This window comes from Acartia tonsa, chromosome 11 (assembly GCF_053477335.1).
Source record: "Acartia tonsa isolate MP-2025a chromosome 11, ASM5347733v1, whole genome shotgun sequence".
Lineage (NCBI taxonomy): Eukaryota > Metazoa > Arthropoda > Copepoda > Calanoida > Acartiidae > Acartia > Acartia tonsa.
The window spans coordinates 39,810,531-39,835,840 of record NC_137270.1 but is presented as its reverse complement, the minus strand read 5'-3'; the positions used below and the strand labels follow the sequence as shown (position 1 = coordinate 39,835,840).

At 31.4% G+C, this 25,310-nt stretch overlaps 1 protein-coding gene across 1 annotated transcript in view; it reads right to left on the bottom strand.

Annotated features, from left to right (window-relative positions):
* Nucleotides 1–1,801: 1,801 nt before the first annotated feature.
* The window catches only part of LOC145332167 (uncharacterized), a 130,236-nt gene continuing 106,727 nt past the window's right edge, over nucleotides 1,802–25,310 (bottom strand). Inside the window, exons 15-20 of the mRNA XM_080177118.1 lie at nucleotides 7,294–7,409; nucleotides 7,016–7,057; nucleotides 6,440–6,501; nucleotides 6,116–6,223; nucleotides 2,601–2,660; nucleotides 1,802–2,398 (exon numbers count right to left, since the gene is read on the bottom strand). Of these exons, the coding sequence (XP_080033244.1) occupies nucleotides 2,325–2,398; nucleotides 2,601–2,660; nucleotides 6,116–6,223; nucleotides 6,440–6,501; nucleotides 7,016–7,057; nucleotides 7,294–7,409 (462 nt within the window). The 3' untranslated portion in view covers nucleotides 1,802–2,324. The remainder of the gene's footprint in view (nucleotides 2,399–2,600; nucleotides 2,661–6,115; nucleotides 6,224–6,439; nucleotides 6,502–7,015; nucleotides 7,058–7,293; nucleotides 7,410–25,310) is intronic.

Below are 25,310 nucleotides of genomic sequence, written 5' to 3'. Positions count from 1 at the left end.
GAATTACAGACAGAAATTCCACGAATAATAAAATAAAAATCATAAAATTAATAACATTTTTGATAGCCCGATCCTTCGGCCCCCATGGGATATTAATACTGGTTTTTAATTATAATATCCGTGGAAAGCTGCCTATATTACTATGCGATAAATAACTATTATTACATGGAAAGTTGCCTCTGGACAGATGAATAAAATTATTGAGAATGATATTTAAAAATTTCTTGATGTTTGTCCCTAATCCCCGAAGGACTGATAGATTCCTTTGCTAAAAGATAAATCAGGAATAAAATTGGGTCTTTTAAGAATTGCTTATTATTGAATACTATGCAGCATACTGAAGTAAATGGATGAGTGTGTGTCCTTCTGTCCGTGTGTATGTTACTTAAAATAAATGGCAGAAATATAATAAGACTTTAGTAATAACGACATTTTGATAAAACGTGAATTATTAATTCTTTTAAATTACGACAAAAATAATCAGGAAGGTATGGGAGAATTGAGTGTTTATTACAAAGTTTCATATCAATGTTTTCTTATTCGTTGAATTAACAACTTTAGGGATTTTTATTAGTTGGTTCATTAAGTTGAGTGTCCAAACGGTTCAATCCCTTATAGTAATCTACAGACGGGGTAATTTTGTATAACACCATTTGGGATATATATCAGTTTATAGGCCATTGTCTAATCCCTCTAGAATAATGGCATGTCGATAAAATGTTAGACATGACAACTTTTGTCTTATAAATCATAGCCTAACAAATTTCATTTTATACGTCAGCTAAGGCCGCAAACAATGTACATATTATTAGCTGGATCTTGCACCAGATTTTTATGTTCACCAATAAAATGAAAATTGTAGCGGGCTAAAATAACGATTCCCCCTTCCACTTCCTTCACCAATTCCCCCCCCCCCCTCACCTCATAATAGATGAACGAACTGACCATTAAGATATGTCTATATAAGTAAGTAAGTTAAATTGACGACAATTTTCCCCCTGTAATGGTATCCACGTTTATTCTACATCCATTCCGCCAATTTATTTCTTACCTATGGACATTATCGTTCTTGTCTTTAGAAAAAATTGCAAATCTTAAAAGATCTCCCTTATGGTAAAATCACGAAGCATCAACAAAAATTGAATGATTGACTTTCAGGCTTCAGGATATGGACCAGGGATTCGTCAATAGAAAATAAATTAGACCATCCGATATTTTTTTCAAATCAGAGGAGACATAGAAAGGCTACAATAACTTAATTGCTTCCAACTTCCGCAATGCAAAGGTGTTATTAAAGACATTACAATATATTAGTTTTAGATGTTTTCATAAAAAATAATACAATAAAAAAATTCACTAGCAGAAATGCTGGAGGCAATAAAGTTTTTCTTTGAGCGCATTATTTCATTCCCTATCAACACTGATCTTATTTTGCCTTTGGTAGTTGGTTAAACCTACAAAAGAAAATCCTCCTTTAAAAAAGAAGGTTAAGATGTTCTCAAAATACAATTGAAAATTTACTAAAATAATACTTAAATCTTTTGCTGCTCTGTTCTAAAATATGTTTTCAGAATATGTACTATTTTTGGAACAAGAAAATTTGTCTTGTTTTTCTTCTTAAATATTTTTTAAAAAATATTAAAAGATTTTCATTATTATTCATTAAATCTTAATTATGCTTAGTTGTAAGCCCTTTAATATTGACTATTTTTATGACTTATACATACATCTTTAAATGCTTTTTATATACTATGATAAATTTCATGACACAAAACCCTGTATATAAAAATCCTCATAATACATAGGTACTATAAAATAAAAATCACATAATACTTATTGTTCAACTTCTTTGATTTTCACTGTATATATAAATAGTTTTTATCACTTTAATTGTTTAATTTTGAGCATTAGATTAAAACTTACTATTAGTTTATGATGACAAAAAATACACAACATACTTTTTCATAAATGAACTTATAAAGTCATTTTAGACTTGTGTCACTTAAATAATATTTCATTTTTCTGAAAAGTCATGAGTTTTGACTCAAAGAAGTTTAAGTCAAACTATTAAAGTTTTGAGTTTTTACTCATAAATGTTTAAGTAATTGTTCATTTATTCATCAGTAAACAGATAATTAGACTTTTGTCAAAACTGAATTTGTTTTGAGTTTAGTACACAATATTATGAGTTCTACTCATATTCTTCAATTAAAATACAAAATTGAGTTTCTACTTAAAATTAGACTCATGAAGTTAAAGTCAATATCAAAACTAATTGAGTCATTACTCAAAATATCTGAGACAAAGCTCACTAATGATTGAGCCTAAACTCTTGATGCAGGGAATGAATCTAACAGGTTGCAGGATCCAGATTTGGCCTTCAAAGCATCCTTGTCACCTGAAATTATCATTTATTCAAATTTTGAGTAAGATTTTGAAATTATGCAACATAAATTGTTCAGAACTGTTCATTGTAGTAAATAAACGTCCAGGAAGTTTTGTAGACAAACACACGCTAAAAACAATACTGTATGCAAACAGGTTGTTTTGTCTTTAAATGGTCGTTTGAAAAATATTGAATAATTTAAAGAAATAGATACCTTTGAATCTGCTGGTAGAGTTAGCCCACAAGCCAGACTTCTCTGAATCACTTGAGCTTTCTGAAATAAAAAAATGTTTATTAGATATTTATATACATAAAGAATTAAATAATAGTTATTTATCTCGTCATATTATAAACAGCTTTCCGCAGATAGTAAAATGTACAGTTATAAGATTAAAATAAAAATGTACAATTATAAGATTAAAATAAAAATGTACAGTTATAAGATTAAAATGGTATATTTTTAAATTTGTAGAAAACTGATATAATATGATGCAATACATGATTTTTCAGTATGTCTTAAAACCAGTTCTAATCATTCAATTCAATCACTAATTCAGTTCAGTTTATCTAGTTTTAATTTTATTATATTCCACCTAATTATTGTATGGGATAAAATTTAAATTAACTCAATTAGGGAAATTGCTTAACTTAAAAGAGAGAGTTTATGAATTTAGTCATGATTAGATTAACCTCGATTTTTTATTTATTAATTTATTAAATGATTTTGTCGAAATTAAACTTTGATAAAAGAGGTAATATTGCTATTTTTCTTGCAAAGCTAAAGACATTTAAAAAAAAAAAAAAGAATGTAGGTCCAGGAGGAAGTTGTTGATGGGTGTTAGTTAACACCCTTAAATGGGCTGTTATTCCCTTTTTTAACCCCTTCTAGACCCACACCTATTGGGGCAAATTGGAGTGTAATTCCTTAAAAATGTTAAGGAAAGTAATTATGTATCAATTTAACCTTCATTGTGCTCTCCATTCCTTATTTGTATGTAGATCTTTGCTGATAGGAAATTGCTCTGGTTTTAACATACTACCAAAACTTTTAGGCTGTTTTTCACATCTGCAAAAGGACCTCTTTTTAGATCAAACAGAATTTCAAATATGCAAGACCAAGTTTCATGTGACAATGGATCTATTATTGGTTGGATCTTACACCAGATAATCATGCACTCTAATAATGTAAACCTTGTATTTGGCTAAACTATCGACCCCCCTCCCATTCACCCCCTTTACCCTTCCCCTCCCCTACCTCCTACTAGATGAATAAGTGATGTCGATGTTAGCAAGCTAAATTAACGACAATGTTTTCCCTGTCATAATATCCACGTATATTCTACATCCATTCTTAATATCGATAGTGTATTATAAAGTCATAACTTAATATATATTAACAGCACAAAAGAGCTGTTTTAAAAAAACATCTAACTTTTTTATACTCTTTCCACGAAAAATCATTAACAACAAATCATCAAATTGTCAGAGCAAAAGAGATAAAAACAATGTATAATAAATCTTTCCTTAAAATTTTGATGATTGAAATTCTGCCTTTATTGCCCTTCCAATATTGAAGCAAGAAAGGAATATAGATAAATTTTATCATAATTTTTTCCTTCCTCCCTGTATAAAGTAGGAACATGGATATTTTTTCAAGAATTTTATTATGCTAGTTGTCTGTTATTAGTTTGTCCAAAATCGCATCATCAGAGCTTTATTAACTTAATATAAAGTGGAATGCATTATCAAAAAAATATGAAACCCACTATAAATGGATTTACAGACAAAGGCTATGCCATTAAAAGGGGTTAACATCTATTTTTATAAACTAACGAAATATATCAATATATCATTGAAACCTCCTTAATTTGATGGATATAATTAAAACACATATTCAAGTGTTTTATTTTATTAAAGTATTACAAGCTTTAATTCGATTAAAAATTCATCATCATTTTTTATAGTGGTATAAAGTTTCTTGTTATCATTATTGGTAGGAAGAAAGGGCTGTAGATTTATTTCAAATTAATTATCCTTTTTACTCCAGACAAACTCTTACTTTCCAAACTTTTTTTAATTTTACAAAAAGAAAACATTGCTTGATTTAATCAGAAACAAATTGCCGAACACAAGTCCCCATCCTTTGGTATGTGGGTGTTTTATTTACCCTTATTAGTTTTTTCCTTAATCTACATCTACACGGGGCAGGAATGTGGTATCTATAAAGAAAACTGTCAGTCAAAATAAAGCTAGTTTGTAAATAGCTGTGTATTTGTTTCTTTAGTAATAGGGGGGGGGGGGGGGGTGTCATTTTATTTTGTAATTCTAAAGATTTGTCTCCAAAACCCCCCAAAATTGGCAAGACTTCAAATCTTTAAATTCAAGCTACAAAAAAATGGCTAGGGTTTAACCCTTTAACTTCCATTGCAGAACTTCAAACTACAAAAAAAAATGTTAGGACTCAAACCTTTAACTTCGAGATTAAAAGCTAATTTAAATAAATTAACTTTAACTTAATCTATTCATTTAAGTATTGACTTTTAATGTATTATGGACATGGGTTTATTAAATAGCAATATTGTAAAATGAAGAAATGTTTACTTTACTCAAAATAAGACCGCAAACAGTCGTAGATACTGTAGTGAATAGTGATAGAGTGTGAATGTCCGTCAGTAGATTAAAGGTTGCTTATAGAGTAGCTTCTCTGGTAAAAAATTAAGAATACACATTTCCTTAAACTATATAAGCGGATATTAATGTTAATAATCCATACAAAAGCAATGTTTAAACTATTTTACACCAAAATTAATATCCTTAAATGGTAAAAATTAATACATGTAAACTTATGACTTACAAATTTAATTTTTAAATCATACAATCTTGAATGTACATGTGAATGCAGATTACGTTCAACTGCTTTAGATTTTTGTTAGAATACCATTGGGTTTACTGGCGTGCACAGAGTTTTGCCATTGAGATATTACCCTTAAGTGGGTGAACAAATACAGGTCTTTCCAATTTCAATTTTAAGGGTGCCCCCTCCCCCCCCCCCCCCCACCTTACCCCCCAAAGAATATCGAAACTATGAATGAAAAATTAATGTTATTCCTCTTTCAAGATTAACAAAACTATCCCTTCTGTAGATTAAAGTTATTGGGGGAAAATTTGGAATACCAAAACAGAAATTATTTTTTTTATTTAAAAGCTAACTATCGATAGAAATTTTTGGAACCATTATGCAGTCCAATATCCCTTCACTCTCTAAAGACATCCTCCAAAAAGCAGAACGCAATCGGTTTAGTAATTGCTGATTCTTTATCGAAAGACAAACAAACGAACGTTGTTGTAATTTTTGCGAGTTATTTAATAAAATAAAGACAAGCGTATAGACATACATTCAAAGACTAGTCATGAGTAGCTTCGCAATTATAAATCAGTGTATCTGTATAACATATCAACTTAATCAACAAATTAAAGTTACTACTTCCTTTTATTTTAATTTTTATTTCTTGATTATTTCTTTATTTGTTGAACACTTTTTGTTTTCTGCTATGAATTAATTCTTTAATATGATGCCCTTATCGTCAAACCTAAGTGTGTGTAAAGAACAGAATTGCTCACAGGTTTAGCCATAGGGGGGGAGAAAATATCTAAGGAAGGTTACTGATTAAATATGTAAAAAACCATGTTTGAAAACATATTAAGGGGAACACAAAATTGAATTATTACCTGTAGTGTTCATGGACCCTTGGCCAGAATCATGGCCACTATCCTCGGGAGAGTCTTTCTTCTGGGTCATAGAGGTTATAGCCTCGCTCATCAGCAGGTCTGATACAACTAGATAGATAGATAGATAGATAGATAGATAGATAGATAGATAGATAGATAGATAGATTTGTGCGTTGCCCTAATCTCGCTGGCTTCCCAGTAGCCAATAAAACCTAACTAAATAGGGCCTAAATACAGTAATGATTTTCAATTTATCGACAAGACTCTTATAAGAAATTGCTTATGGATGTAATGTAGATAAATAGAATAAAAATCTAAACTTACGTGATAATCTATTGATGCCTTTTGGTATAATTTGATTGGAGCTATTCTGAGCAGATTTCTCACTAAAAAAAATATAAATACTTAAAGATTTACACAATTAATCACGAAACCTCTCATTGTAAAAAATAACAGATGACAAATTTTATATTCATTAATAGCGCAGCCAAAATAAGTAAACAATTATTTAATAATAAAAATAGTAGACCTAAATACAGCTATTTTTTCAGCAAGGTTGTTCTTTTTTGTAATTAAATTGTTGCAAATCTAAACTTGGTAAACCACCTTGGTAAGATAATTTAAGGTATCTTGGGGTTGAGCTAAAAAATACTGCAGATTGTATTTATTGGTTGAAAACTTACGACATTGCTAGTCTGAACCAGCAAATCAAGTTTTAAAAAGATATTCGTAATTTTGTATTTTAATTTATCGTTCATTGTCTTATCCCTTAAGATCCCTGGATTTATAAAACTATCCAAAAATCTTAGCAAAATCATTTTTCTAAAAAAAAAATAGTGTCTTTCTTTAAGAGATGGACATTTAAATATAATAGCTGCGCTACCATTAATTCAAACTTACTTTTCTTGTTCTTGAACACGAAGTCTTTTCCAATTATCTTCCCTGAAAAGTAAAGGAATAGTTACAGCATGCTATAGTATAATAAGTTGCAAAAGTCGATAAATTTTAAAATTTGTCTTGAACTTGTAAAAAATAATAATTTTTATTACTTTTTTCTGTTTAAAACAAAAGAAAATTCAGTAGAGGTTCAACTTACCCTCCCCCTCCCCCCCCCCCCCCTCTTTTACTCCAAGTTTCCCTAAAGGCCTCTAAGGGCATGGAATCTCGTATAAAGTTACCTCTTCTCCTTTGGATCCTGGTTATTCTGTTGCTGGCCGCGCCAGGTAGTGGCCGTCAGCAGGTCGGGATCCTTCACTAGGAACTGGCGGCGCCTCCGGCTTTCACTCAGCATCATCTAAATTAAGTTTAGGTTAAATACCAGAAAAATATAGAGATGGATGATTATTACACTAGTCCCCAAAGTTTTATCATAACGTTTTCTTATTTGTTGGCTTAACAAATTTAGGGACTTTTATTGAATTTTGATTGGTTAGTTCATTAAGTTGAGTTTCCAAATGTTTCAACAATTAATTGTAATCTAGAAAAGGGGTATATATGGGAGTTATATATCAATTCATGGGCCATTGTCTTATCCCTTTAGATCTCTGTAAATAAATAAATAAAGAGAGATCTATAGATAGACATATAGATAGGTAAATTGGTATTCATGTTCAACATAATTAAAGTTAGGTACTTGGAGCTCTTTTATAATTCATACTTAAAATGGATATGGATAAGTAAAATATAACTCATTAGAGATTTCAATATTTTACTAATTACAAATATATAATAATGGTTTTGGCAGTTTAAAGATCTTAAGGGATACGACAATGGATGTTGATTAAAGTACATTCCCAATGATAATAGAAAATTATTGGTTTAAAAGTTAGGACACTGCATAATTGAACCAACCAATAAAAGTACAATCGAATGAGGTGTTTGAACAAAGTGTCTCAAAAATCAGCCATGTGACGTCATAAAAATGAGGGAGATTAGACGAGAAAACTTCTAAAAAAAAAGATGGATAATCCCTCATTTTTTTTACGTCACAAGGATGATTTTTGAGACACTTTGTCCAGCTACTCGAATGAGAGTTAGTGTTCCTAAAACCAATATAATACATAGTCAAAATTAAATGTCCCCTTCCTCCAAATGAAAACTGCAGCCGAATCCGTGTCTAGAACTCCTATCAACTATTTTGCAGAAAACGTATGCCTTCCATTGATAAAATGTATGTTGATTAGTTTTAAATGACTTTGAAATGGTGCATACAACAAATCAGGGAAAAAGGGAGAGATAGACGATAAATTTAGTGTAGATTACTACTAGTGGTTGAAAAGTTTGGACACTCAATCAATCAAAGTCCCCAAAGATGTTAAGCCATCGAATAAGAAAACGTTATAATAAAACTTTGGAGACTAGTGTTATAAACAGCCCACTGTTCCCTCCCTCCCTGCATTTCTTCAGTGGTGTTGTTATGTTTAATTGGCATTACCGTTTATTCATTCGTGTTATGTTCTTAAGTTTTAGTAGCGGAGCTACTCTATAATTAGAGTTTATCTGTCCGTCTATATTCATACGTGTGATATACTTATCATATTTAGTAGCGCTGCTTCTCTATAACTAGGATATTTCCGTATATCCTTAAAGCTAGTGTTAACTTCCAATGTAGCGCTACTTATCTTTCAACAGCAAAGTTACTCTAAAATACTAAAATTGCCACTAAAAACTGCTTTTAAAATATTAGTTAATATTTGAAGAATATCTTTATTTGTGCTTTCAAACAAAGTGACTGAATTTTTGAAATACTTAAAAGTGTACTGAAAGACTAAGTTAATTGTGAAGTAGCTATGCTACCACTGGTCCTAATGATATGGGGCCTACCTGCCCTTAAAACATTGAAAATAATTACCCGTTTCAAAGCATTATTCATTTTACATGGGAAAATTGCTTAAATCGACAGTAGACAAATGATATCATACCTCCCTTTCATTTTTTTATTATTTAATTTACTCTATATGGTAATGTATTTTCTTATTTTTCTATTTGATATCTTTATATATATCTAGCCCCATTTTTTCTCTCTCTCTCTCTTTCTTTCTTTCTCTTTCACTTTCTCTCTTTAATTTTTTCTTTCCCTCCTTCTTTTTTTTCTTTATTTGCTACTAAAGAATATAATTGTTCTTGTTAAAACAATAAACAGCTCTAACCCTGCGGACCACCTTTAAATTTATAAAATCTAACATTGATTAAAAGAACACACCACAAAAAATATTGTTTTTTTTTGGGGGGGGGGGGGAGATAGGGACTGTTTACTATTAAAATGTGAGTTTTTGCTTTTTCAGCAGCCCAGCTTCTATACAATATAATTATAGCAAGTAGCACGTATGTTCAGACAATTATACAAACTCTAAAACAAGAAAATTTATGTGTATTCGAAGGGACTCCAGCGTAAGTATTATTTTTAAAATCTTAAAAGGTTAGCATTATTTGAAGTTCTAATTCTCTTAAATCTTAATTTCACTTTTGAAGTGTGATTCAGGAAGGGAAAGGAAAATTGGGCTGGTTATTACACTAGTCTCAGAAGTTGTATGATAACGTTTTCTTATTCGTTGCCTCAATAACTTTAGGGACTAATATTGATTTTGATTGGTTGGTTGAAACAGCTATTTTTAATCTACAAAAGGATTATTTTTGTGCTTCATCATTGGGGATGGACATTAATTTATCAGCCATATTGCCTTATCCCTATAAATCTCTGAGTGTGGCTCCTCTTTAATTATGATAAGACCGTAATTTAATCAACTAACCGTCACTTAATGATATTTATATAGCATTCTACAATCGACAAAACATTTTCTATTTTATTGTAGTATTAAGGATTCTTTTTTATCTTAATAATGCTGCGTTTTTACTGATATAATTATCCTTGTTTATGTCTTTATACAATACCTAAAAGAGGTTTTTAAAAACATATATTTGGCTTAATTAAAAATATGTAACAAGCACATGAGTATTTTTATTGTTGTTCTTAATTATGGAGGAAAAAAGTATATATTATACAAAGTAGAGTTATGTCTGTCTGTCCGTCTGTCTAGATGAGGTTTTATTTTTCTGTAACTACTAGACTTGATTGGGATGCTGTCTAAAATGGTGCAAAAAATGGGGACAAATTTCAAATTGATTTGACGGGGCTGTTTATTTACGTCACAAGTGAGGGGAAAGAAAAGGGAAGGAGGAAAGAAACCCCCTAGAAAAGAGATGGGGGTATGACGTCACACGCCAAAACAATTTGAAATTTGTCCCCATTTTTTGCACCATTTTAGACAGCATCTTGATTGGGTACACTACCTTTTAAAGAATATACCTATTGGCCATACCATGGTTTTAAGCTATTTTATGTGGCAGTTAGAACAATCCCTCCTGATAAAGATTCACCCTTCTATCACCACCCCCATCCCCACAAAAATAATTAATTAGGGTTTATAATATATTTAATATTTACCTAGACGTTACTGTTAAATAATCTGTTATTTGTTTCCCGAATAAAATTAGGCATAAAACATCCAATTAAGCCTATGGTAGATGATATAATATATTGGCAGTTGAAAGGGTTTAGAATCAATTCAACTATCCCTCTTCCTTAAAAAAAAAGTCGCCTAACAAATCCTTGGGTTAAAAAATTTTCACGCATGAAGGGACATAATATCTTAAATAAAGTTTTCCTGTTAGAAGTAATAGGACAGTATCCTTTCAAATTTTCAAGGTTTGCTAAAGCTAGAAGTTATAAAACTGGTGCACGAAAGGACCGAAATAATTATTTATGGGTATCTTCGCTACTAAAAATTCTTTAATGCCCTTCTCCAATGGATCTAAAGGAAAAGGACAATGGACGATAAGTTGATGTATATCCCCAATGATGAACACAAAATTACCCCTTTTGTAGATTGCCACACAACTTATTGAACTAACCAATCCAAAATAAGATAAAAGTCCCTTAAGTTGTTAAGCTAATGAATAAGAAAACATTATTTTAAAAATTTGGGGCCTAATGTATAAATCAACAGACCAATGTCCTACTCCCCATCCCTGAATATTTCCATTTAAATGAGATACCATAGTCATTTCCTTAGATCTGGTTGTTGCCACAGGATACAGGAATAGGACAATGTGTTAAACAACCCCCCCCCCCTCCCTTAAAAAATACAAGCTAAAGAACATGACAGTACTTTCAAATAAATCTAGGAATGTCTTTGATTGCATGACCTTGTTACAGAAATCCAAATAGGCATGGTAATATTAAGCTACTCACATAAAGATTGTACGCTAACGAAAATTCAGCAGTAATAAATTGGTAGAAGTAATATTCCAGTAGGGCCTCAAACCGATTTAATATATGCTTTATTTGAACTTGTGCTCGGCCATACTAAAAAATCATGTATACCATCGTATTATAGACAATTTTCATCAAACATTGAAATAAAAATCATTAGGTTAATACCCGTTTTGCCAGCAAAGGCAATTTATCTTATAATTTTTTATTTAATATCCGCGGAAAGCTGTCTATAATACAATGCTATAAATAACTATTAATTGATCACATTGGCCTATCCCTACGTCCCTGAGTTTTCCAAATCTTTTGCCTGTTTTCGGTTTTGTTGTTGAGCGCGCACAATTAATCCTAATGCCGCGTATCAATTTATGCAACTAACAAGATCAATTTTGTCCATTAGTGGCAGCACGTCTCATTTTTTTTAGATATATACTTTTCTACAAATAAGGTTGGTCCGTAACGGATAGCTCATGGGCATCAATTTAGGATTGTACATGACGATTCCTAGAACCTTTTGGTACAATTTAGACTTTGGAATTAAATTAAATCCTATTGATGTATTTTTTTAAATAGTGATTTCTATGACAATTAGGCACCAGGTTATACGAAGCATATCTATGTTTAAGTCTTTAAAAAGTTGGATTTTCAATATCAAATTTCCTGTATCTAATACAAATTATTTTTAAGTCAATTCATATTCCGTTAGCTGGGAAAGAGTATTGGAGATATTGACTTGCTTATATTAAAGAAAAGCTTCATATTTTTAACCCTGCGGACAAAATACACACACACATACAAACAAATGCATATTACGCTTTTGATTACAACGTAAGTTAGGCCAAAAAAATGGCGAATCCCCTCAGGGGTAAAGGAATATGTTAATGAAGAACAATTAAAGTACAACTCAATTAAATCTTTTTGTTGCTATATTTATTTATAAGATTTATGTGAATATGTCGACATATACAGGGTGGGGCAAATAAGACCTGACAAACTTTAAACGGCCATAGCGCTAAAACTACTTGACCAATCAGGACGTTTGACCCCACTATACAAAGCTTAGGTAATTACCTTTTAGCCAAAAAAAATCTTTGGACGAAGATGGGCTCGTACTCCGAGCTCGCCGCGCTTATGTTCAACAAGGCAGATTCGAAATGCGCCGGTGGAATAATCTGGATCCTCGATTAGGGCCCACTAAATCGGATCTCAGCCTATCTGTAGATGAGGTAGAGTTATGCAACTTGCTGGGGATACTGTTAGATACATAAATAAGACACTAGAAAAGACTAGAGCTCTCTATCTAAAGTGGCTTGGCTGTAGTACTCCGGCAAAGTGAAACGTGGTAGATTTTAAGATGTCAAAAATTGTGTGAAATCGTGAAAATTTCTCAGTTCTCGACGTTAGAGACCCATATGGAACTTAAAAACTCATTTAAGACTATGGATTGCGCTGACAACCCTAGCTGAATCTTAATGCCATTTCCAAAAATGTATAGAACGTCGTTCCAGCTCAACTGTGGTCCAAATAAGAGCCTCCGTATCAAAGGGTAGCTTTAAAGTTGGGTGAATTTGGATCCTGCGGTTACTCACGTTTCTTGGGAAATGGGGCCTCCCAGCAGCCCGATCTTAATTCAATGAACTTTTGGGCCTGGGGCTACTTTGAAGCATGCACCAATAGACGTGCCTATACAACAAAGACCTCCCTCATTGCCACCATCAAGGAGAAAATCGCCAGCTTGGACAGGGACATGGTGACCAGGGCCTGCGGGCGGTTCAGGGGGTGGGTGAAGGCGTTGATTGAGGCTGGCAGCGATTTTATTGAATAATCTAGTAGTTATATACCTATTATGCTTGCCAGTTTTTAAAATTCAATAAAATCTTTAAAATTGACGATTTTATGTTCATTTGTTTAGAAGTTAGAAGTTGTCCGGTCTTATTTGCCCCACCCTGTACATTATAAGGGTATGTCAGTCATGAATTCTTCATGTAAACTTAAAATTTTGAAAGGCATATTATTTATCTACTATTGCCCTATCCCTGTACTTCAGCAATCTTTTGGACACTAGGAAATGTAAATTTTTTCATAACCCTTTAAATTGGGGAGTAGGTTGTATTTTTCTCTAATAAATAAATATTTTTTTGGTGGCAGGAGATATTAATCCCCAAAGTTTTAAAAATACATTCTCTCGTTTATTATTTTAATAACTTTGGTGACTTTATTTAATCTTGATTAGATGAAACAAACTTGTTGTGTACAAACTTTTCCGCCAATAATCTTTATCAACAGAAAGGGAATTGTTGTTTATTAATGTACATCAATTTATCATCCATTATCTATTCCCTATTATAATCCTTGTTAAGGGAAGTAAAATATTGTTATTCTCCCAACTTGAAGTTTGCTGCTTTCATTCAACCCATTTCAAAGAATACAATTCCTTCTGGCCATTTCTAGCTAATAACTTCCCCTTATATGTAGTAAAGCTTCTCTTCAATAAGGTTATGTCCATAAGTTTACATAAAATGACTATATTTTTAAGGACTAATTTCTACAACAAGTGTACAAATGATTAAAATATAATTTAAGAACAAAAGAAAGATATAATCTTATATAAACAAATTGATTTAAAAAAAACATTTTGGGTAGCTTTTAATTCATAATTGTTTGGAATGTTTGTTTTTATGCAATTCCTTCTTATGTAGGGTCCCTGATGCTCGGCGCACAGCTACTAGTTCTATATGATATTTTATTTTATGATGTTTATTATACATTCACGTATCCTGGAATCTGGAATGACATGCATCATTTTGCAGGGATCTAAAGGGATAAGGTAATTGCCTATCAATTGATGTTCATCCCCAATAATAATACACAAAATTACCACCATTGTTGATTATAATAAGCGGTTGAAACATTTGATCATTCAACTAAATGAACTAACCAATCTAAGTTCAATAAAAGACCTCAAAGTTGCTAAGCCAACGAATAAGAAAACTTTATTATAAAACTTTGGGGACTAGTGTATTATACAGCATCAATGTCCCCATCCTCCCTGATAATTTTGTGTCGATAATGAAAAGTTTTTATTTCTCTGCGCGGGCACAATCAATTTTTTGTTGAATTTCTGGGGTGTTATTATCCTGATTAGTTTATTACTACCAGGGATCTTAAGGGATAAGACAATGAAGGATAAATAAAGTCCATCCCCAATGATGACAAACCTATAGTTTAATGGTTGAAAAGTTAGGCACTTCTATTTTGGACCAGGCTGTCAATGATTCATGAAGTAACCAACGTTTTAAGCCAACAAATTAGAGAGAGTTTATATCCCCAATGATGATACACAAATTCCTCCTTTAGTAGATTACAAATAGTGGTTAAAACGATTGGACACTTCAAATCAAAATTCAATAAAAGTCCAAAAAGTTGTTAAGCCAATGAATAAGAAAACTTTATTTTAAGACTTAGGGGACTAGTGTAATAAACAGCACAATGTCTTCTACCTTTCTCATTAAATTGGGTTGACAAAAAATCAAGTTATTATTCGTTCGTTATGTGCCTTAGCCTTGCCACTTTTTTCATGTTTTTATAAAAAAAAATTATGTATTACATAATATAATTTTAATCTAATTCCAAAATAAGATTAACTTCTTTGTATGTATGTAATTTATGCTTACAAACATGGATTGCAAAGGGGCATAGACATTCATTCTTAAAATTGACTGCCGCACTTTTAATATTTGAAAATGCTATATTTAAGCTGCGTGGCTAAGACTGCAGCTGACAAAGCCCTGCTTTCTATATTTTAATTATTGAAATAATTTAAGTCATAGTATCAATGATTTGTTTAGATAACAAAAGTTGGGAAGCTTTTCTCTTAATGTTTGTGTCTGTCTGTTTGTCTGTCTGTCCTTCTGTCTATCTGTAATACCAAACAAAAACCACTAACAGATAACAATCCTACTTATTTTTTAATTCTGATACATTTTTATATTCATTTTTAGATTAAGTAATCCCTCCCTCTGTTACAAATTTTGCTTTTTTTGTACGCATTTTGGTAGTCTGTTCTTTTTATGGTAATATGACACAATTACTTTTTATTTCCATTTACTGAGATGGACAATGGAAAATTAAATTTACACCCCAAAAAAAGTACAAAAATGTGTATTTCTGTGAGGATAGGAAATATTAGACTGTATTAAATAATACTAGTACCCAAAGTTTTAAAAGCTTTCTCTTTCATTTGTTGGTTAACAAATCTTGAGTACTTTCATTAATCTTGATTGGATGGTTCAAACTTTTTAACCAACAATGTTAGCTTTAAAAGAGGTAACTATGTTAATCATCATTGGGGATGTTCATCAATTCATTATCCACTGGCTTATCCCCTAAGACACAAGAAATAAAACAATCAAAAATATTTCCCTAAATTAAAACTATAACTTAGTAGACAGACAGACAGGTAAAAGGAGTTAAAGAGTAGATGCTAATTTGTCAGAGTATAATTCACAAAAACCCGTATTCTATCTTGAATAGCAGGCGAGCAAATAACATAGAGTTATGAGTCAATGTAGAGTAAAACGGACTGTTGGTCATATATTGTGAATTATATAGAGTAGCTTCGCTACTAAAACAAAGGAACATATTTTTTAATTGATGTAGAATACGTGGATATAATGACAGCAGAAATTTGATGTTAATTTAGGTTGCATAAGTGGACCTCATAGGCTCATTTATTTATCATTTGTTCATCAAGTAGGAGGGAAGTAAATGGTGTATCGTTATTTTAGCCAGCTGCGAGTATTACTTTATTAGTGTTCATGAAAATCTAGTGCAACATCCAAGTAATAATATATCCATTATTTTTTTCTAAATATTTTCCAAAGTGTGAATAAATAAAGAAGAATTTATACACAAATTTGATTTTGACATGATACGTGGAAAAGGGATCATTTTTTTCAACAAAAAGACAATTATATCCATAACAAGTCTCAAGGGATAAGACAATGGACGATGAATTAATGTACGACCTCAATGATAATAAATAAATTAACCCCTTTTAAAGATTGGTTGCACATTCAACTTTGTGAACAAATTACTATAAATAGAAGTGCCAAAAGTTGTTGCGATTTTTATGTTAATATCTGTAGAAAATTGTCTGTAATACGATGCTATACATGATTTTTCTGTAAGGCTGAGAACTTGTTCTAATCCAGCAGATATTTATCGATTTCGAAATTGTTTTAGGAATATGTATATCTCATCTCTGACGACAACTAAATATTTGATTGTCGATACAATGATAGATCATTCTATGTCTTTAGGCATTTGGTGATATTTTAAAAATTTAATTTCCTTTTAGGTTTGTTTTGGCTTCATTAAAACCCCCCTAAAAACTTTTAAGCTGCTATTATACAGGGAGACGAGACAATGGCCGATACATTGTACAATTACATCCCCATAGTGGATACATAAAATTATATCTTCTGTAGATTACAATTAGTGGTTGAAACGTTTACACACTTTATCAACCATCCAATCAGAATTCAATAAAAAGTCCCCAAAGTTGTTAGTTCAATGAATAAGAACGCGTTATTATAAAATTATGGGACCCAAAGTTTTGTAATCACTTTAGGTTCAAACTAGCAGTGTTCAAGCTATCCAACCAATAATAATAAGGCAGCATGGGTTATTTTGTTTAACTTCATTAGCCACTAAAATCCTAGGATAGTAAATACAATTTTTATGGGAGGGGGGGATGGTCGGTTCTTTTTCACATTAAAGGATATTTAAATATGTGAGATATTATGAATATTTTATAATAAAATCAAATACATATTGCATCGATTCAAATATTTTTTTGTCTTTGCATTTTTTATTATGGCTTAGAACCGGTTTTAAACTCAATGAAATTTTTTGTTGTTGTTTTGAGTAATGATTACAAGGACAACCATGTATACTCTTATAAGCGAAGAATCTCCATAGTAAAGTCATAAAAATGTAAGTATGTCCTTTAGCAGAATTCTGTAATTTGGCAATTTTGCAACAAAAATAAATGCACTTTTGTTTACATTTATAAATTTACATTATGCTTATAAAGTTCTAACACTATACTTTCAAGCGTTAATGTCCGTTTGTCATACCGTCTTCGCTTTAATGGATGTTGTCATTCTGATTAGATTATGAATTTTTTTGTATGTATTGTAATGACCTTTCTCAACTTGTATTGACATATCTCTCTCACTCAACAAAGAGCTCTTCATCTTAATATGGATAAACGGCCGTGGGGAAAAATTTTAAAAATCTGGGTTTCAAAAAAATGAAGCAAAAAAAATATGTTTTAATTGTTAATTAGGTTTTTATGGATTTTATAAAGGTTTCGAAAATTGAATTATTGATTAAAAACTTTTGTGTGCACTTTGCACACTCTCAGGCAAAACCCGATGCATGTGATGTAGTAAGTTTTTTTGTCTTGTATAGTTTAAAAACGATTGTTTTCTCCATTTCAAGGAAGCTTTACATAGGTTAAGGGAAGGTTCTACACAATTTGATTCTTAATCTAAGTCTTAGGTTGGTTTCATTCGCTAATATCATTAATTTGATGTTTTTAAGAAATATTGTTTGAAAACTTTTATGTAATCGAATTAGGCATTTTGACATTTATAAATAAAACCCAATCATTCAAATCAAACTTTTCAGGGGGCGGGATATATTTTCTGCTGTTCTTTTTAGGGGACAGGATTTCTGATGTAATCTTTGTGCTGGTATAATATCAACAAAGAAATGTATCCTATTACATAAAGTAGTAAGGTTTTTTTTATGCCAGAAGCTTAAGATTTCAATAACTACAGAACCGATATCTCCACTTTAGGAAAGCTTCATTTAGCTCCTCTGATTTGTTCTCTGTTTGTGCGTGTGTTTGTTCCAAGGATCTTGTTAACCCCTAAACCGATATGGTACTCCTTTACAGAGAAGCTTCTGATAGGTCCAGGGAAGGTATGTAAAGGTTTTAGGAAGGGTTACCACCTCCCAGAAAAAAAAAATATTCCCTAATCGCTCTTAGTTGGCAATGTAACTTTTTCTTATGAATGTTGTTCACAAAATTTTCCTGAACACACTTAAATTTTTGAATATCAATATTGAAATTTTTAAAGATTGATTTTAATCATTTAATGGTCCCCAGTTTAACTGTGGTCATGTGATTGTATCAACAGAATAATGTTACAAAAGTGTATACCTGGGTAGATTTATGTTTCTTAGTAGTAATTATTCATTAAGTATCAAAAGTGTCAAACAAATAGGTTTTTTTATGGCTTATTTTTAAATGCATTTTTTTCGACGTAAGATGCTAGGTTAGGTTTGGCTTCAGAAATTATTTTATAAAGAAAAAACTGTCTTTTATTTCTCAACTAGGAAATCAACTCTTCTAAAAATCTAAAATCTCTGTTTTCATTTTTTTCAGATTCTCTTTATTAATTTTAATTTATTGAAGGTGTAATCCTATTTATTACTCTAGTCCCCAAAGTTTTACAATAAATAATGTTTTCTATTTGTTGGCTTAACAATTATGAGGACTTTTATAAAATTTTGATTGGTTGGACTTTAGGTTGAGTGTTCAATTGTTTCAACCACTAATTGTAATCTACAGAAGGTGTAATTTTGTGTATCATCATTGGGAATGTACATCAATTTATCGCCCATTGTCCTATTGCGTATCTCATAATGCAAAATGCTTGACAAATGTATATATTTTACAGAACATATGTGAATTTGTTTTTTTTTTCTCTGTGCTGCATGTTTCTTTACATATTTGTAGAGGCTTCAACTACAAAAAAAATAGGGACATTTATTCTTAAAAAGAATAGTTTTTGCCATTTTTAGGGAAAGTTCTGGTTCCGAAGTCTTTAACAGCCTTAACCTGTAAAAATTTAACCCTTAACTCTCCACCAAATAGCCTAAATCCTGCCCCAGGCCAATATAAAACTTTCCTTAAAAAAACGAACTTTAAATTAAAGACAAACAGTTTTTTTAAAAGTTATAATAAGATGGAATGCTTTGATCTAAAACTATAAATATAGTTTTTTTTTCATAATACATGTTTCTATTCGAATTGAACCTAGTTGCATATGGAGAAAAAACAAGAATAAACGATTGCTTTAAAGCTGAGAAAACAAATTTAATTTTTTAGAAATATTTGTATATGTGGGCTAATTATACAATTTTATATAATTTTAACTATCATAAAATATAGAGGCAAAATGTTTTTTTTCTCTTGTCGAATTGTTCTAAACAGAAAATCAACCTGTTTTAAACGACCATTGTCCACAAGTCAAAACCCTGCAGATCTTTAAAATTCATCTGTTTACATATCCAGGCATTCCGTCAACACCTACTTTCAATGTCACGCGCCTTACATATTTCTACTCTGTGATAAATAAATACGGATATATAACGGATGTATTACCAGACATAGATACTTGCCCCCCTTTTCCAAAGACCTTTTTCGTCTGATATCAAATTGCTTTCTGCTTTTTTTTGTAGCGACTTGGATGTGTTAATATTTTCGACGCTCTTCGTTGAATTTCAAACTCCCAATTGAAAGTCGACACAAGGTTGACATACAGTTATTCCCCGTCTAGTTTTTTTACTTTAATCTGTGCTATGCCAAACAACCAAATAGTTGTAGAGTAGGTGGGCCCCTTTAAAAAGGTAGGAAAAATATGTTGTATCCTTTACACGACCAATATTAGTCAGGAATACAGGGGAATATACACAGAAAAAATCATAAAAGTTAGGGCTCTTATGTCCTTTAAGATCTCGATAACCACTGATACGATTGAGTCCTCCGTTTTAAGTAAGCTTCACAAAGCTCTTAGGATGGTTTAAAGGTTTTTTCATTACTAAATTCTAAATCTTTTAGACTAATTTTCTGACCCCCTAACCCTCACATTGAAACCAGAGCCCCGTAATGCTATGGGCGAAGCCACTATAGTTACCATAGTTCATTAATATAGTTTATTAATTGTAAAAAAGATTATGAAAATAATCTTGTGATACCAACTCTCTGCTTCTGTGAATATTATGATGTTTAGTTGTGAGTGTGTATATAACGGTAATGGATATAGAATAGGTGGATATATTGACAGGGGGAAATTTTGTCGTCAATTTAAGTTACTTATATGTTCCTCATTTCTAAGTCAGTTCGTTCTTCCAGTATGAAAAGGTTGGAATGAAATAAGGTACTGGATGGGAGTATCATTATTTTAGCCAGCTGTGAGTATCACTTTATTAAAGTACATGAAAATCTGATGCAACATCCATGAATAATATTTTGATGATAACGGTGAATAGTTCATCTTGCATTTTCTTCAATTGGTATATCCAACTGCGAGGCCACCAAATACGTCGCCACCAAATAAAAAATATTTTAATAACGTAATTTTTTTCCAGTATGGCTTTGAAACAGATTCATATCCGTTAAATTAGAACCGGTTCTCAGCCATGCCAAAAATCATGTTTTACGGGCAATTTTCCACGGATAGTAAAATAAAAATGATAAAATTTATACCAATTTTGATAGTCCGGATCTTCGGAAAGAAACTGGTTTTGATCTTGAACTTTTTCATTTATATATCAGCGGAAGGAAAGCTGTCCATAATACAATAATACAATTTTAGGTATTGATATCAATTAAGCATATTGTCGAAGGCAATTGGACTGAAGATTAAATTAGTACCCATAGATTTAATAATACGTTCTATTATTAGCTAAAACTATTGGGACTTTTATCAGAGGTGGGCTCTTAAAAAAAGGAATTACTGAATTGGCTATCGTACCCAAATCACTTAAATTATATACGTAAAATTTTTCTAAAATATTTTTTAAAATCTTCAAAAATTGGATAAAATTTGTTGATCTGGCTACCATCGCTGATTATGTTTTTAAGCTGCAGAAAAAGGAAAGGGAAGGAAAAACAAATGGATAGTCTCTGAGAAGGATAGGGGATGTTTTGTAAGGGAAGGGAATCTGAAGGGAAGACAAAGTTAAGGGAAGTGATGGGAAAGACTCTAACATTACGGAAAGAAATACATACAGACTTAAATATTTGTAGAGTAGCTTCGCACCAAAAATAAAATTTGTGTATATCACAAGCAAATAACTATAAATCCTATTGAACTAGCTAGTTTTTCAATTCAAATCTTAACAAGTTTGTCGTGAAATTTTTTATACATGACAGAAGGAAGGATGGTAGTTCAATCCAGGGCTCAATTTTGTACAGTACAATAAACAGAGTTGTACAATTATCAATTTACTAAGATAAAATAAGTGGCTTTAAAACAAATATTAATTCCGAAGCAGTATTTAACATCTGGAATCTAAAGGGATAAGACAATGGCCTATAAATTAATGTAATGTCCAATGATAAAACACAAAGTTACCGTTTCAGTAGATTAAAATTAGTAGTTAAAACGTTTGAACACTCAACTTAATTACCCAACCAAATAAAATTAACTGAAGTCCCCCCTAGCTGTTGAGCCAAGAAATAGGAAAACGTTATTTTAAAACTTTGGAGCTTGTGTAATAAACAGCCCATTGTCCCCTTACTCTCTGATTTTACATAGTGTTATTTGACTTTGTACTTTAGAAACTTGCGTACATTCTAGGCATACTGGGTGTATGTAATAAAGAGAAGATTTGCAATGTATTTTTAGCTGTGCAGATTTTCTACAATTCATAAGACATTGTAGTATAAATAGTAAAAGATCCCATACTTTATTTCACAGTACTGCTTAAAAACCGATTGATATCCGCTGGATTGGAACTGGTTATCAGCACCGTATGGGGTTATCCTCTTAGAAATTTTTTTTTCAATATTGAAAATTTGAGTACCTCCCCCCCCCGACAGCGAACTATGAACTCTGGCCGCAGCGCTCGGCTCCCTAGCCTGCCTAGCTGCAGCGCTCGGCCCCCTTGCCTGCCTAGCCGCAGCGCTCGGCCCCCTTGCCTGTCTAGCCGCAGCGCTCGGCTCCCTAGCCTAAAACCTAACCTAACCTAAAATAGTTGTTCGTCGGTAGTCGGGGGGTACAAAATTGAAAAAAAAATTTAAACAAATTTCTTAGAGGATAACGCCCACCGTATAGCAGAAAATTTTTCATCAATATTAAAATAAAAATCATAAAATTAAAATTCAATAAGTAAATCTGTCCTTTCGTGCGATCGTTATTAAGTTAGTTTAACTCAATTACAAATTAAATATGACTTTCTTTGAAAATATAATTTCTTGTGGATTAGCTATACTGAAAAATTATGTATAGCATCGTATTATATCCAGTTTTCCACGAATATAAAATGTACAATCATAATAATCAATATTAAAACCAGTTTTGTTAGCTCGTGCCTTCGGTATCTCGGGGCGAACAAAACTAGATTTCATCTTATAATGGTATATTTTTATATCCGCGGAAAGCTGTTTATAATACATTGCTATAAATAACTTATCCTTGTTATTTCTGCGCTTCCCATGGAATAATTTTTCTGTTACTTATCTCAAATTGAATTATATCATTAAACAAGCTTCGCTTATATTGCAACTATTTTATGCTTTTTTTTATATTTCTAGACATCTATAGAGATACGAACTTGGCAAATTACTTGTAAGTTGGTTTTGTCTGTCTATTCTTCATTAACGCACAACTTATTCTACACAACTTTAATCCTTTCAAAATCATTTTTTCTTCGATAATATGTCATTAGTAACTACTTTACTCAGGAATCTAAAGGGATAAGACAATGTACGATAAATTCATGAACACCCACAAGATTATTGGTTGAAAATATTGGAAACTCTGAAAGTTTGAACCATTTAATTAAAATCTGATGAGAGTCTCCAAAGTTTTTAGGCCAACGGAGATTGTGTTTATATAATTTGGGTACCAGTATAATTTACAGTTCTTAATAGAATAATAATCAAATTTATATAGTATAAGATATTTATGTTTAGGACTAAAATTCCAAAAAAAAGCCTTTCAAACCTTCTTCCTCGAAAAAAATGTTGAATTAAAATAAAATATTATTATGTTATTATAGCCCGTTTCATTTTTTTCTTGGGGTTATGTTTTAGGCTATTTTCTGGATAGGAAGGTATGCGATTCAACAAGATCTTCTACCCATTAGGTAAGAAAATTGGATTCCCCACTTCCATATTAAAATTGATGGAGGTAGCTTTTATTCTGCTTAAACTTAACCGCGAAAAATAGACTAAAACCTGATTTGAATCCATTTTAAGATTATTTCTAAGTGTGATTATAATTAAATCTGTCAAAGAGTTTCCGAGATCTTACATGCAGGGAGGGAGGAGACTTTGGGCTGTTAATTACACTAGTCCCCACCGACGTTTTTTTATTCGTTGGCTCAACAACTTTGGGGATTTTTGTTAAAATTTTTGATTTGTAGGTTCATTAAGTTGAGTGTCCAAACGTTTCGACCACCAATTTTAGTATACAGAAGTTGTAAATTTATAAGTTTGCAATTTATCGGGCATTGTCTTATCCCTTAGTCCCTGTCCTATAGGACAAACATACATACATCATACTACTTCATTATTTATTAAAATATTTTGTTTGGAACAGAAATTTCTGGTACAGGCTAATGTATATGATATCTTACTGCATTGAATCGCATGTTACATTTTATTCAAAATTCATTTTCTCCCAGTGGGGTTTAATATTATATTAGTTATTCATTGCATCGTATTATAGACAGCTTTCTGCGGATATTAAAATAGAAATTTTAAGAATAACAAAAATGGTATCTTATGCTTTTTATTTTAATATTCGTGGAAAATTGTCTGTAACACGATGTTATACATGATTTTGTTTCATATGGCTGAGAGTAGGTTCTAATCCAGTTTTAAAAACAGGATCTATCATTCGTTGCTTTAAAAAAATGGATATTTCAATCACATTCGGAAAAGATTTTTTTGCTGTTTTAAGTCAAAAATAATATAATACTTCATTTGTTATTGATGCTCCTACAATCGTTGTCTGGAAGTAATAACTTTGCATTTGAATGGATTGCACCTGTTAAGGGCCATTTTTGTACCCGATGATGTATGTCATATTGGTTTTAGGCAATTTTTAAATATGAAAACTAAATGCTATTTTATTTTTATCTAATCCATTTGTTTTAGAATAGTACAGTATTTTTAAAAAGCCCAAAAAGAGATAGCGACTTCTAGTGAAACATTACTTTTAATCTGTGCATTGTTCTTATATTAGATTTTATAAAGTGGATAAATGGTTTTTGGAAATATATATGTATTAAAACAAATAAAGCAAACAATCAGACAAAGGTCTTTAGGATAAAATGGACGATAAATTGATTTTTATCCCCAATGATGTTTAATATTTTACCTGTCGTAGATAAAATTATTAGTTGAAAAGTATCGATACTAGTTGTTTAACAACCAATCAAGAGATAGCCAACGAATAAGAGAACGTGTTAATATTAATTTAGTTCTATTTTGTTTATTATTTCACTAATACGTCAGGGAGGAACATACATAATTCTGTTATTCGTTGGCTTTAATATTGTACTAACAAATGATGATTGTGTAGTGTCCACTTTTCAGCTAAAGATTGTAATCTGAAGAAGAGGTTTTTCTGTTTATCATGATTGGGTAGTTTTTAAAATTTGTTTTAAGACACCAATAGCCACTGTGATGCAAAAATGATATCTCCATGGATTTAAAATATCCATTATAATAATCCTTAACTCGTGGAATGTCAACAGCTACTTTTCAAACCTATTATGGAGCGAAGCTTCTCTTTACAATATTTTTCTTTGCATTTTAGTCGTTTGAACAAAGAAAGATGAGTGTTTCAGAGAGGAAAGGGACATTGGGCTGGTTATTACACTAGTCCCCAA